We start from the raw sequence: 14,774 nt of genomic DNA, 5'->3' as shown, positions 1-14,774 counted from the left end.
GGGCGCCATCTCGCGTAGGGCAAGGGACGCAGGAAGCGGACTCCCGCTCGGTCCAATATCATAAAAGGATGGAGGCGCAAACGCGCAGCGGTTGCGCGCAGCGGGCGCGACGTAGGTGCGCCAGAGGTAAGCCCGTTTGCGCCCGTTTGCGCAACGGGCGCGCATAGGGCCGCTTCCTCTGCCCCCCCTCACTCCCCACGTCTAGTTTACTCTCGGGCTGCCCTACTGGAACTCAGACCGAGCCAGGCGCTCCAGAGTCAGAAGGGTAATGCTTTAGCCCTGCCTTATACCCTCTCTTGTGGGCTGCTTAACGTTCGGTCGCTTTGCAAGCACCACACAGAGATTGCCTTCCTCATCGAGACCTCGGGGCTCGATGTCCTGTTCCTTACGGAAACTTGGACGCGGGAGGACTGCCTGGTTGAATTGGGCCTGGCTTGCCCTCCAGGTTTTAAAATCACCCACACTCCTCGGTTGAAGAACAGGGGGGGTGGAATTGGTGTCATCTATAGAGAAATGCTGGGGTTTTCCCAACTTAAAATTTCGGGCTTTGAGCTGATGGGGTTCTCTTTTAAAGATCTGGAGAGAACATTGCTCACGGGCGTTCTGTGTTATCGCCCGCCGGGCTCGGTACCTTCCTTGTCAGATTTCATCGACCTGATATATGACCTCTCTAATATTCCCTCCAAGCTACTGGTTCTAGGGGATTTCAATCTGTGGTAGGGTGGTCTGCTGGATAGTGCGTTTACGACACTTTGCCAAGCTTTTAGTGACATTCAGTTGCAACAACTGGTCCTGTCAGCCACTCACAGGAGAGGTCATGCCTTGGACCTGGTCTTCGCAGAAGCACAACTAGTTGTGGTCAATGATATCCTATGTCAATGCTGGACTGACCACTCTCTTGTTGCTTTCTCTCTCCGTCTGGGGACCACTCCTCGGGGAAAGCTGGTGCCGTACAGGCTAAACTGGGCAGACCTTGGTCTCGACTATTAAATTCATCGTCTGTGCCTTCCCTCCTACCAGATGACTTTTGTCTGAGTGACTCGGTGGAGGAAAGCTATACCACCTTATGCCAGTCCATTACGAATACCTTGGACAAGGCGGCGCCCCTCCGTAAGTCTCGTGGCAGACTGAACTGGGCTTGTCCCTGGTACACGGAGGAGCTGCGGCAGCTGAAGTTGAGCTACAAACGCGCCGAGAGAGCCTGGAGGAAGCAGTACTCGTCCTCAGCGAGGGCCTTGTTCAGGCTGGCACTGCAGGGCTATAAGGCGCAGATCAGGTTGGCTAAGGCCGCTTTTCTGGAAACCACACTGAACCAGGCGCCGAATAAGTCACAAGCCCTGTTTAAAATTGTCAGGGACTTAACCCACCCTATGTGCGTGGCTAACACGGTCCCCACGTCGCATGCCTTGTGTGACTCCCTGGCAGATGCTTTTGAGGAGAAGACCGCTAAGATCCTGGAAGGTCTAAAAAACTCAGTGCCTCTTGCTCTCGGTGTGGGAGCTCCGGTTAGCCCGTACAGTCGACCCCGGCCGGCTGTATCTGACCCCGGCTTGGGAGCTCCGGACGGGCCACCCAGTCGACCCCAGCCGAGTGACCCAGACCTTAGTTTGGGAGCTCCGGACACTCCTTCCAGTCGACCCTTGCTGAGTGGACATGCCCTTGGCTCGGTGGTTTTGGGCGTTGGGGCCGGTCCAACTTGGCAAAGCAGGCCCGCCTCTAGTCAGGCAGCCTGGGTAGCCCAGGATACCTCGCCCAGTTGGCCCCGGCCGAGTGGTCATGTTCCCAGCCTAGGAGCTCCGGAAGCGGCGCCCAGTCGACCCCAACTAAGACATTTTGCCACCCCCTCTTTTGAGGAGTTCTGCAGTCTGGCACGTACGGTGACCTCAGGCTCTCCGCTTGATCCATTGCCTCCCAAATTCTGGAAGACATTTCAGGCGGAACTTTTCCAGCCTTTGTATTCCATCTGCCTCCAGTCTTTGGACTCTGCAACGGTCCCTGAATGCTGGAAGCTGGCAGCTGTGTCACCATTGCTTAAGAAACCGACTCTGGACCCCGCCTGTCTTTCCAACTATAGGCCAATCTCCCTGCTCCCTTTTCCTATTAAGATCGTGGAAAAGTGGGTGACCCGCGCTCTTTCAGGCTTCCTGGAAGAAATTGGATGGTTCGATGAGTCGCAGTTTGGTTTCCGCCCTGCGCATGGGACGGAATACGCACTGGTAACTGTTCTGGACAATCTTCGTTCGTGAGTCGATAGTGGTCGGGCAGCCTTTTTGGTGCTGCTCGACATGTCGGCCGCGTTCGACACGGTTTGCCATCGGACCCTCATCAGGAGGCTCGAGGAGTGTGGGGTCACAGAGAGGCCTAGAGACTGGCTGGTATCCTACCTTAATAACCGGCAGCAGATGGTCACGCTCCCCCCGTTTCGGTCAGAGCTGCGGAAAGTAGGGCAGGGGGTCCCACAGGGCTCAGCCATCAGCCCCATACTCTTCAATCTCTACCTCCGCCCTCTGGTCCAGCTTATAAAATCTTTCGGTATCTCGGATTTTAATTACGCTGACGATACCCAGCTGGTCTTCTCCCTGGAAGGAAGTAATGCGGTCCCGCTGGAGACATTCCATCGCTGCATGGCAGCTACGGCGGACTGGCTTCGGGCCAACTCCCTACAATTTAACAGCACAAAGACTGAGGTGCTCCACTGCTCCATGGACCGGACTCCGCGGGCACTTCCGGAGAATTTCTGGCCTTCCACGTTTCCCGAGACGGTATCGGCTGCGGAGTCAGCTCGTAATTTGGGGGTGATCTTCGGCCCAAATTTGCAGCTGGACATGCATGTCAACAAGACCATCTCTTCGTGCATGATGCTGCTACGCATGTTGCGTAAAGTACTGCCCCTTCTCCCTGCACAGGCCAGGGCGGAAGTAGTTCGCGGGACCATACTGAGTCGCTGACTATTGCAATGCGCTACTTTTGGAGGCACCAAAAAATCTGCTGGGGAAGTTACAACGGGTGCAGAACATGGCCGCTAAGCTGGCTCTCTCTCGTCCTAACCTCAGCTCCTCCACCCTAGCATTAAGGGATCTACACTGGTTGCCGGTGCACCTGCGCGTAGTGTACAAAGCGGCATGCCTAGTATTTAAGGCGGTACATCGACAGGGCCCAGTGCCATTGCAAAATATGTTTGCCTGGTATTCTGCCCCGCGGCCCCTTCGCTCCTCTTCGGCTCAACTGTTGGCGGTTCCGAGGTTCCAGAGAGTAAGGATGGGTGGCCGCTCGTTTAGTGTCGCAGCGGCCAAACTCTGGAACTCCCTGCCACTTCCTTTAAGAAGTTTTAGGGATTACCTTCCGTTCAGGAAAGCCCTAAAAACCCATCTTTTCCCTAGTATTGGCTGAGCAGTGGAAGTGCTGTTGACCGGATCTCAAGCGCCAGGATGCCCTTGGGGCGACAGGACCGCGCTATATAATTACACAAAATAAATAAATAAATGCCTCGAACGGAATATGCTACTTACCAGTATGCATCTGTTCTTGGCATGTTGGGCTGCTGACATTCATATCGCTCACCCACCTTCCGGTGCCTGTCGCAGCTGCAGCATTCACTCTTTGCATGGACATCTTTTTCTGTACTATACTCCATTTCTGCCACAATGACGAAAAACAATCTGAGGATGGAGAGGATGCCCATGCGCACTGTAGTCCGAGGGAGGAGCCACCTATCTCGTGATACTTCGAAGACTCTTCCAGGACAACAATGTGCAATCATCCGGACCCAACACTAGGCGGCGATCTATGCACAGAGATGAATGTCAGCAGCCCTACATGCCAAGAACAGATGCATACTGGTAAGTAGCATATTCCTTACTTCACCAACTGAGCTTCACAGTCCATGTGTTGTAATTGCATATTCAACTTTCCAACACACAAAACTATCTAGGAGCCACTTTAGATACTCGAAGAGCTCTAGCCTTCCCCAATGCAGCCAGAATATGCAATATTCAGGCTTTAGTTGTCCAGTTTCAGCCCCCTCACTCACTACCAGCTAGAGTGTATATGCAGCTGCTGGGAATGATGGCCTCTTGCATCACAATTGTTCCCCATGCCAGGCTTCACATGCGACCCCTTCAGGAATGCTTAGCAAGTCAGTGAAACTAATCATAGGGTCCTTTAACTGATCTAGTATTGGTAAATGACCGTACTAATCACGCTCTGCAGTGGTGGAACTCACAAAAGTTATCAAAAGGACGGCCCTTCATAGGCCCAGTTCCACAGACAATGCTAAGTGGATGCGCCCCTCACTAGTTGGGGGGCTCATCTCCAAGATCACACAGTGCAAGGCCTGTAGAGTCAACAGCAAAAAACTCTCCACATAAATCATCTAGAGCTGCTAGCAGTGTTTCTAGCTCTCAAAGCATTTCAGACTCACCCGGTTGGCAGAAAGGACCTAGTTCATACCGACAACATGACAGCTATGTATTATATACAAAAACAAGTTCTCCTCCCATACTTTCAAAGTTGGGCATTCCCTCAAATAGATCTTTTTGCCACATACCAAAACGCACGATGCCCAAACTTTGCCTCCAGGTATCCACACCCACTCTCCAAATGCAATGCATTATGGATGAGATGGTCAGCGATATTTGCCTACGCTTTTCTGCCTCTCGCACTCATTCCATTAGTGGTTCGGAAACTCAGGCAAACATCCTTCACACTGATGCTAGTAGCTCCCACATGGGCCCGTCAGTTTGTTCACAACCCTGTTGGAGCTGTCACATTGTCTCCGCACACAGAGCCATGGAGAAATCAGACACCCAGATTCTAAAGAACTCATGCTTGAGATCTGGCTCCTGAAATCTAAGAGTTAGGTTATCTAAATCTCCCACCAGTCTGTATGAATATCATCAGAGAGACTGGAAGGCATATTTCATGAGCCAGTTATGTGGCTAAATGGAAACGTTTTATCTATTGCAATGATAACATCAAACCTCTTGATGCTTCAATACAAAATATCATTTTTTATCAGTTACTCTTGCAGCCGTCATGGTTAGCTTACATTTCTATCCTCTTACATCTCGCTGCATTAGCTGTGTATCTACAAAATAGGCAACACTTCTCTCTTTAGAGTGCCAGTAATCAAAGCTTTTATGGAAGGACTTAAAAGAGTTATCCCACCAAGACTTCCACCTGCCCCAGTGTGGAATATTAACATAGTCCTCACACGATTAATGGGCCCACCTTTTGAATGCATGCATAGATGTGAACTGCAGTTTCTCTCCTTGAAATTGCTTCTCTCATTGCAATTACTTCACAGAGGAGGGTGGGTAAACTACAAGAACTAACCTTAGAAGAACCTTTTTTCCAACTTCACGGAGACAATGTGATTCTTCGTACTAAGTTTCTACCGAAGGTAGTTTCTGCCTTTCACATCAATCAATTGGTTGTGTTACCTGTATTCTTTCCTCAACCAGATTCAGTGGCAGAACAAGCTCTACACACCTTAGATGTTCGAAGAGCCCATTTATATTACATTGAAAGAACAAAGTAATTGCGTAAAACTAAACAACTTCGTTTTTTTTGCTCCACCTCACAAGGGCAATCCCATATTCAAGTCGGGTTTTTGCAGATGGATTGTTAAATGCATTCAACCATGTTATGCAAAAGCAAAGAGAACTTTAACAATACCCCCTAGAGCGCATTCCACTCGCACAATGGGGGCTACAATAGCTTTCTTAGGGAACATCCCCATAGTTGACATTTGTAAGGCTGCAACATGGTCTACATCACATACATTCACCAAGCGCTATTGTGTAGATTTGTTAGCGAGGCAACAAGCTAATCTGGGCCAGGCAGTACTTGGAACACTTTTTGAGACAACTGCAACAGCTACAGGCTAGCCACCGCTTTGGGAGAATACTGCTGTAAAGTCTATGCAGTCTATGATCTACAGCTTTAAAAGAAAAAAGTCCCCAAGTACAAGGATATCCCTTACGTCATAATACAACCATCCAACAAAAGAATTATTGTGGAAGGCAGTACTAGACCCAAAATAGTCAGTTGGAAATATCTTTGTCCACTACATCTAAAGCTAGTGACTAACATCAGTTTAAGAACTCTGTGTAAAAAGCACTAAGATCATGCAACAATTAAAAAAATCTACTATAAAAAACAATTCAAATCAGCAGTTTATTTAAAAAAAAAAAGTTATTGACATATCACATTTCATAATACATACTTAAAACATTTCATAATTATACACAATATATAATTATACACAATATAGAGAAAAAAACCAAGAGTCGACGCGGCGTTTCGGTGTCTTATCGGGATGAGTACACCTTCTTCAGGACGGTTTTTTGGAAATTCACTCGAGTTTTGAGGAAATTAAGGTAACAAATTACATCTAGATGATACGGCTTCTTATTCCTTTAGCGGTGTATCTTGCAATTTTGGTGATGGAGTTTTAAAAAAAAAAAAAATTCACCTGGATCAAAGTATTGCAATAACAGGATAGTTATCCTCGAGCTGTAGAGCTGCGCCCACCCGTCTCCCCGGTTACCTTTACCTGTTGCAGTTCTCTCTATTACTCTATATACATACGCATGGACATCTCTATTCTACTTTTACTAACTTCACTCTCACCCTCTGGGGGAAAACAGTCTAACAATGAAGTGGATGCTCATGCGCACTATCACCGAAAGGAGGAGTCACGTACCGTGTGACTGAAAAGACTTCTTTGAAGAAAAACAACTTGCAAACATCCAGACCCAACACTAGATGGCAGGCTATGTAAAGCATGGGACTCTACAGCTCCACATGCCAAGAACAGATGCTTACTGGGTAAGTAACATTATCCTTTCTTATATTGTAATTGTTTAGTGTCATTGACACACTGTATTCAGTTCCTTTTGTCTGTTTGATTCTGGTTTGCTTTATTTCTTTCAGTTCATTGTTTTCTTGTTTGCCTTTTCAGATTTTATCACAGATACAAAAGTTTGACAATTTAATAACGCCAGTAGTAGATTCTTTAAAGTACCTGACATCACTGAACTATGATGTTTTGGCTTGTATCCTTTTTCATATATATTATATTAATTTGTTTTATTATTTTTCATCAAGGTACATTACAGATGTTTAATATTTGAACGTCTTACCTGCTCGTTTTCATTGCTAATGTTTTAACAGGCATTGTTGAGTGCAGTTTTCTTGTTTACAAATCAATTGTTATATATAACATTGCATTGGTATACCCCCACTTTTTGCTGAATTGCTAATGTGCTTGGACTGAGTGTGCCCTGGGCTCCTGCCAACCAGGTACCCATGGCCTGTGTTCCTTCCCTCAAACTGTGTTGAAACTAAAACCCAATTGGCATCTCTGGCCACCTGTCAGCCCCTAGTTAATGTTACCCTAGGTACCCAGGGCATGGTGACCAGAGAAGACCCCGAAGGGCTGCAGCACTTATTGTGCCACCCTTAGGAGCCCTGTACCCTGACACCCACACACTGCCGTTGTAGGACGAGTGTCTAAGTACAGAACTAAACAAAGAGTCGACATGGCACACATTCCTGTGTGCCATGCCCACAAGACCCACTGCCCTGGTGTACCTCAGTCACCCCTCTAGCTGGGTGCCCTATGCCAGTGGTGGGGGCACAGGTGCATGAGCCCTGTGCCCCTACAGTACCCAGGGTCATTCTTGGGCTCTGTAAGTGCAGTTCTGCCATTAAGAGTATATGGTACTGGAAGGTCAACATTACGAACTCCACAACACCATGATGGCCTCCATGAAGACTGAGAACTTTGGTATTAAACTTCTCAGCACATTAAATCTGCACTGATGCCAGTGTGAGATTTAATGTAAAATGCACCATAGGGCATCTTGGAGATGCCCCCTGAAACCTAACCTACAATCCAGCGCCAAGAAACCGTACGGTGCACGCTGCGCTTTATAAATGTTTTATATTAGAAATTAGAATCCACGTCCAGACAGAGAAGCTTCCTAGGCTGCCCCACAGCAGACATTTTGCTGGACCCCTGGGTGGAGAGCCCCCTGCTGTCCTTTGCCTGCAACAATGCACATCCTGGGCTAGGTGCTAGGTCTCCTCGGCCAGGATGGGCAGGGTGAAGCTTCAAAGGCCTGCCACCTCTGTGAGCTTCTCCAGACCATTTGCTGTACCCAGCAACTGGCCCCCACCGGTTCTGACCCCCACTCTGGCGGGAAGACTGGTGGGAAACCCTACGTCAGGAAGGGATGTGTGCCAGCCTGTGCCAAACCCACCCCTCAGGTGGGAGAGGCGAGGTGAAGCACGACCCCGGGCTCCGGCCATCTTGAAGATGGGGAGCCCTACCCAATCACAGCTAGGCTCCTGCCCCCCTCCCACAGGAGAGGAGCAGACTAGGGGGTGTACCCACCCCAGGACAGGGACCTATTAGTCCGTGCCCTTCCCCTACCTGTAATGCCCCTAAATTCAGTATATAGGGGCTCCCTGAACCTTCCTTCTTCAGATCCCTATAAGAAAAGAAGAAAGAAGATCAAGAAGAAGACCCGCCGTGCAGCTGCTCACAGGACGACACCCACTGACTTGGCCTCAGCCCTAACGGCCTGTCGCTCCTGGAACCTGCACCTGCTTACTCCCAGCGACTCCTGCGGACAGGAACCTTGGGACCCCCAGAGGACCTGCCTGCCTTGACCCTGCTTGAACAACCATACCCCTAGTGCCAGCCAGGAAGCACAAGACCAACCTACTCTGCACCCGCCGAGCCCGGCCCGTGCCCGAGTGATCCAAGACCACGAGGACATCCCCCCGGCGACTGGGACCCAAAGTCCAGTGCCCAAAGACCCTCCTCGATGAACCAGACGACGCCTGCAGCCTCAGAACCAGGGACGCCTCCAACCGCGACCAGCTGAGCGTAAGATTTCAAAGACACCCCTGCACCCGGCGCCCTGTGGCCCCCTGTGCCTTCCTTTGGGGTACCTACCTCTTCTCCAAGATTCCAACTTACCTCTCGAAGTGGTGGTTGCACCTGAAGAATCACGTCCCCTTTTACCTTTCCCATTGAATAACATTGAGCGCCCGACGGCTCAAAAGCACCCTGCACCCAGCCGCCCGAGTGCCTCTGGCCGTGCACCCTGTGTCCTATCCTACTTCCCCATTTGCCCTGCTCAAGTGACCAGGATCCCAGCTCCCGCAGCCGCGTGGCCTGCTAGCCAGCAGCCACCAACCGAAGGCCCCCTGCCTTTCATTGGATAACATTGGGCCTAACTACCTCTGCACCCGGCTGCCCCTGTGCTGCTGCGGGTGTACCAACTGTACCTACCTGGGGACCCCTGAGTATATGCCCATATGCCAAGAATCTTTTTTTTTTTGTAAAACATTGTTATTGATTTTTGCAGCACAAAAAACAACCAACAAGCATGTCGGTATCGAGCAACACTCCCACATCCCCAGCCCCCTACCTGCCCCTCCCATCCCTGGTTCCAGGACACAGTTTCTTGTCTCCAATTGTTCATCCAGCATCATCGCCCAGGTCCATAACAATAACAACTCTGAGTCCTGCAGCACCCATCCCCTCAAAGTCAACCATATGCTCATGCCTCTGTGTCCCATCAAAGCCCTCCATCCAATCCATGGTAACTACGCCATTTACCCCCACACCCTACCAAACTTCTTTTAGCACCCTCTCGCTTTGTATGTGACTCTTTCGGCCGCCATGTATAAATCCATACCCCTCCTCCACTCCTCCAACTGTGGTATGTCCGGCGCCCCCCACTTCCTGGCCACATCTCTCTTGGCCACTACCAGGGCTAGCCCCAGAAAAATCAGTAATGGGCGAGCCAAGTCTACATCATTTGTCATTCCCAGGAGTGTAAGCTTTGGGTCTGATGGAATGGTCGTCTCTAACACCTCTCCCAGTTCTGAAAGGACCTCCCCCCCCAATATATTTGAATGTTCGGACAGGACCAGATCGTGTGAAGGAAATCCCCCCTATCGTGGCCACAGCGTAGACAGCAGGGATCGGGCACTCTCCCCATTTTATGCAGTCTCACTCTATCAAAATAGGTCCTATGAAGGATCTTAAACTGGATCAATCTGAGGCGTGATTTAATCGCTACCTCCCTAGGATGCATCAAGACCATACCCCAGTCTACATCATCCATGTCCCCCACCTCCCGCTCCCACGTGGCCCTGAGGCCCTCAAATTTATCTGGTCTATTATTCATTATCGTTTTATACGTCAGGGACACTGCCTTCCTGGGGATCCTTGCAAAAGGCGGCCTTCTAATGGAGCGTACTCGGGGAGTGCCTCAGTCAGTGCCCCCTCTGCCCTCCATGCATGACGTAATTGCATATATTTAAAATATTGGGAGCGGTGGAGCCCATATTCATTTTGCAATGAGGGCAAGGATTGCAGCGCTCCTTTCTTTATCACATATCCCAGAGGAGAGATGCCGATGGCATCCAAGCCCTGGAACCCCCTCAGCTTGCTAAGTTCCTTCTGCCCCCTGCCTCCGTACAGATACTGTATATATGTGTGGGTGCCCATGGTGTACCTTTCCAGCGCATAGGTGGGGTGTGTGGCAGGTGCATGTATCCATTCATTAATGGGGCCAGGTGTTCCGCCCAATACTAGGCCTCTAGGTCAGGTAATGAAACCCCCCCCATCATATTGGTGTCTCTGCAGGGTCGATAGCCCTACCCTGGGTTGCTTTCCCGCCACAAAAAAGACCTCAGTTCCGCATGGATGTCTCAGAAGACCCTACCCTGCATGGGGAAGTATTCATTCTGAAAGGCATATAAGAATCTGAATGAAATGAAATGAAAAACAACTTATAATGCGCAACTAAAACCCGAAGGCATCAAGGCGCCTAACAGACAGAAGTCCTCAAAAAGGCAGAAACAAAACTACAGGTAGGCTTTGGCAAAAAGACGAGTCTTCAAAGCCTTTCTAAAAGCGTGTAAGGTAGGCAGGGACTTAATTTCATCCGGTAGGGTATTCCACCATTTCGGCGCTAGAGTTGAAAAAGCTCTGCCCCCCCCACTTAGCTCTCCTAATGCGGGGCGTACGTAGCAGAGACTTCTTGGCAGAGCGTACATTTCTGGAAGGGCTATAGGGGACCAAAAGGTCACCAATTCCTCCCGACCTATTTCTTGCCAAGGCTCCATATGTCAGGCAGAGAATTTTAAAAAGAATCCTATCCTCCATCGGAAGCCAATGAAGGAGTTTCCTGGCAGCAGTGGCTGAGGAACGTCTGGGCAGGTCTAAGACAAACCTCGCTGCTGCGTTCTGAACCATTTGTAAGCGCTGCAGCAGGCCCTTGTTGATCCCTGCATACAGCGCATTACAATAGTCCAATCTCGACCCTATGAGAGCTACCACGACTTGCTTTCTCGCTTGCGGAGACAGGTAGTGTTTGATCTTCCTTAGAATGTGGATAACCCCCCAGCAGGTAGCAATAGTTCTATTTACCTGCTGCTGCATACTAAGCAGGGGGTCAATCAAGACACCCAAATTCTTAGCTAGGCCCGTAGGTGCTGGGCAGGCTCCCATCGAAGTGGGCCACCATTCTTGGGAGTGAAATCATTTTAAACATTGCTGCCCGACCGAGCAGCGTCAGGTGGAGCGATTGCCATCTGGTTGCGTCTTCGGTAAAATTACGTATTACGCGGTTAATATTCCGTTCCTAGGAAAGATTACCATCAGTCGTTATAAAGATCCCTAAGCATGTAAATCCCTTTCTAGTTGTTTGCAGTCTCACAGGCAACGTGGGCCACACGTCCCCTCCTTGGGGGTCCTAGAGCGCCGACTTATGCCAATTGATCCTGTACCCAGATTTGGCCCCGAAGCGGTCTAGCTCCAGAAACAGTGCCGGTATAGTAACTTCTGGCTGCGTGATATAGAGCAGAACGTGTTCTGCGTACAGAGACAGCTTTTCGTCATTGTCGTCCGCTTGTCCTATCCGGAAGTCGATGATCCCTATATTCTGTCTAACTGCGCATGCCATTACTTCAATAGAAAGGGCAAACAACAGGGGTGATCCTACATTCTCCGCCAGATACACCTTCACGTCCGCTCGTAAGCCTCTCAGAATTTCTGCATTTTGTAAGTCCCAGGCCGACAGTCTAAGTGTCCCGGGCCCCTCCCTCTTCCTTCCTCCCACCTCTAACAACAGTGGTGAGTGATCAGATATGCCTTGTGCGCAATACTCTGCTGTGTCTGAGACCTGCAGTATCTGTCGTGTCATAAATATATAGTCCAAGCGAGAGTACGCTTTGTGTGTTCCGGAAAAGGAGTACGCCCTGGTTTCCGGGTGGAGCCTGTGAGAAGTTGGTCTCATATATGATGCTCACTAGTTCTAGTGATCACCTTGTATCAGTCCAAACAACCCTTATGGTGATTGGTTGTAAGTCAACCTTATAGACCAGCTATTCTAATGGTAGCATGGACAAAGCAGTCTTAGGCTAAACTCTTTTGGCATGTGAAGCCAGCTGGTTTACTACAATATAACCCCTTGAATACCACATGAAAGGACACCACACAGGTTGTTATGAAAATAAACAGTATATTTATTAATAACAACACCTCTGAACTCTTTATGAGGTCAGAGGGGCTAAGCACATGACAATCTCTTAGGAAAAATACGATAAGTTGCACAAAATTACAATGGTGCCCTAGGGGCACGACAAACCATATACTAAGTAAGTGGAATGTGAAAGTCGATAGAAGGAATGGAGCTGTCCAGAGGCTGTAGGATTGATGGGACCAGGCTACACTAACTCTAGGTAAGTAATAGGAGGCCCACGGAACGCGTGTGCAGAGTGTGAACTCGCACGCGAGATGCGTAACGACGTCTATGGACAGTACAGTTCAAGTTAAAGGTGAGTACGGACAATCCTGACTAGTTGGGACTAAAACGACTGTGGAACTGGACACTAGGACAGTTAAACTACCCTTGAGCACCGAAATGCTCTCGTTACCTCACCCACGGGCTGCGGGTGCATAGGTGTCAAATTGTGTCGGGTTCTCGCGTTGAAGTCTATGGAGCCTGGAAGAAAAGATGCTGCAGGCGACCAGGAGGAAAATGTCCGGTGCGATCCAAGGGTGGATCGGTGAAGAAAAGGACCTGAAAGCAGAGGGGACAGTGTTCAAAGTCACTAGCCAGTGACCGGTGTGGAACCAGGAAGGAACCAGATCCTGTTGTCGCGATCAGGTGAAGAGTGGACGCTTGACTATGCAGCCTCGTGGACCAGGAGGTGTCTTCGACGACCAGGATGGGGGCACGAGCTGTCCCACGCAGGCTCTCGCTGTCGGTGGTGTCGGATCCGGGATTGGAGTCAACAGGCCTTGGCAAAGGCAACCCACGCGGTGAGTGGAAAAGACATCTGGGGCGGACTAGGAGAGTCCGGGGTGCCCCTCTTTTGAAAGGGAGCAAGGGCCAGTCTGGAGCAACCAGACCAGCAGTGAAGATTCAAAGGTTCATCGTCTAGGAGGCCACTAGCCAGCCGGCAAGTGACCAGACAACGCGTCGAGCAGCAAACAAGCAGAAGGGCCCCACGCAGATCTCGTGGAAGCTGGAGGACTGATCTTCGGTGCAGGGGCTGCTCGGGGCTGGGGCTTTTCAATCCCCAAAGCACTTGGTCGAGTTTACCTTGGGAGTTGTGCTGGAAGCGAAGTGCAGGTTCGTTCAAGATGGCCGGTCCCACGTGTCTCGTCGCACCCACGGGTCTCAGCTTTGCTGCAGATGTGAGTTGAGGTCGGAGAGGTCTGGGAATCCGGGTCTCGTCGGGCTCTGAAGTCTGGATCCTCGAGGGAAGACGACAAAGTGAAGCCGCTGGACGCTTGATGGTGCCTGCAGTTGCAGGGTGGACACTCCTTGTCCACAAGGGAGATTCTTCAGTCTTCTGTGGAGCAGAACTTCGAAGTCCAGAGATTCTTCTTGTAAAATTGTTCAGGATAATCTGATTTGGAATGGGAGCAGCTCCTACCTTTATCCTGCTAAAGGGGGCTGCACTACTGACTAGGTCCCTCCCCTGGGTGGGACCAGGAAGGGGGGTGGTTACACCCCCTATCCTTTGTCCGGTTTCCCGCCAGAGCTGGGGCTGGAGTTCCCCAGCAACTGGTTTGAACCGGTGGATGCACAGGGCACCTTGTGTGCCCCAGGCATGTCTCATTCCTTTCAGGCCTCCCTATCTCAATACACAAAATCCTGTCTGGGGTGGTGCTAGCAACTCCCAAGGCAGAAAACCCTTTGTCCAGGCCTCCCTCGCTGGAAGGACTCCCAGCAGCAGGAGGTCAGACTTGTGTCTGTGGTGGCAGCATCCATTTTGTGATGCCAAGGCTCGAGTTAACTTTAACCGGGGTTTACAGTTACATACATGTCGTGTCCCTCTAGAAGGGTGGAATGGTACCCCCGTCGCCAGAATTGGCGAGGGTGTAGTATTCCAATTCGTATGACACCTTACTCGACATGTTTTGATAATGTTATACCAGAGTTAGCATTTAACCGCGAGGTTGATAATGCACTTAAGAGTATATGGTATAGCGTTATCATGGAACAGCTATTAGGACTTGGTTCCGCAAGCTGCAATTGGGCTCAGCTCATGCCAGAGCACCATCTCACATAATTCCAAGCACTCTGCCTTCAGGATTGATAAGGCCTGCCATAGGAGTGACTGATAGGAATATATGTGTCCATTTTAGGGTTAGATATAGGTATACTATATCTATAGCAAAGGGTGATTACACCACCTTGCCCCAGCTGTCATGCAGCCAGTTGTGTCAGTTT

General features: G+C 50.0%; 1 protein-coding gene across 2 annotated transcripts in view; it reads left to right on the top strand.

Annotated features, from left to right (window-relative positions):
- The window catches only part of THOC2 (THO complex subunit 2), a 1,495,542-nt gene that overhangs the window by 503,011 nt on the left and 977,757 nt on the right, over positions 1-14,774 (top strand). For both annotated transcript variants that reach the window (XM_078688746.1, XM_078688744.1), the window contains exon 17: positions 6,965-7,058. In XM_078688746.1, the coding sequence (XP_078544872.1) occupies positions 6,965-7,058 (94 nt within the window). The remainder of the gene's footprint in view (positions 1-6,964; positions 7,059-14,774) is intronic.

The sequence above is a fragment of the Lissotriton helveticus genome, chromosome 4_1, assembly GCF_964261635.1.
Source record: "Lissotriton helveticus chromosome 4_1, aLisHel1.1, whole genome shotgun sequence".
Classification (NCBI taxonomy): domain Eukaryota; kingdom Metazoa; phylum Chordata; class Amphibia; order Caudata; family Salamandridae; genus Lissotriton; species Lissotriton helveticus.
The sequence above is the reverse complement of the archived record's forward strand: the minus strand, read 5'-3'. Positions and strand labels throughout refer to the sequence as shown.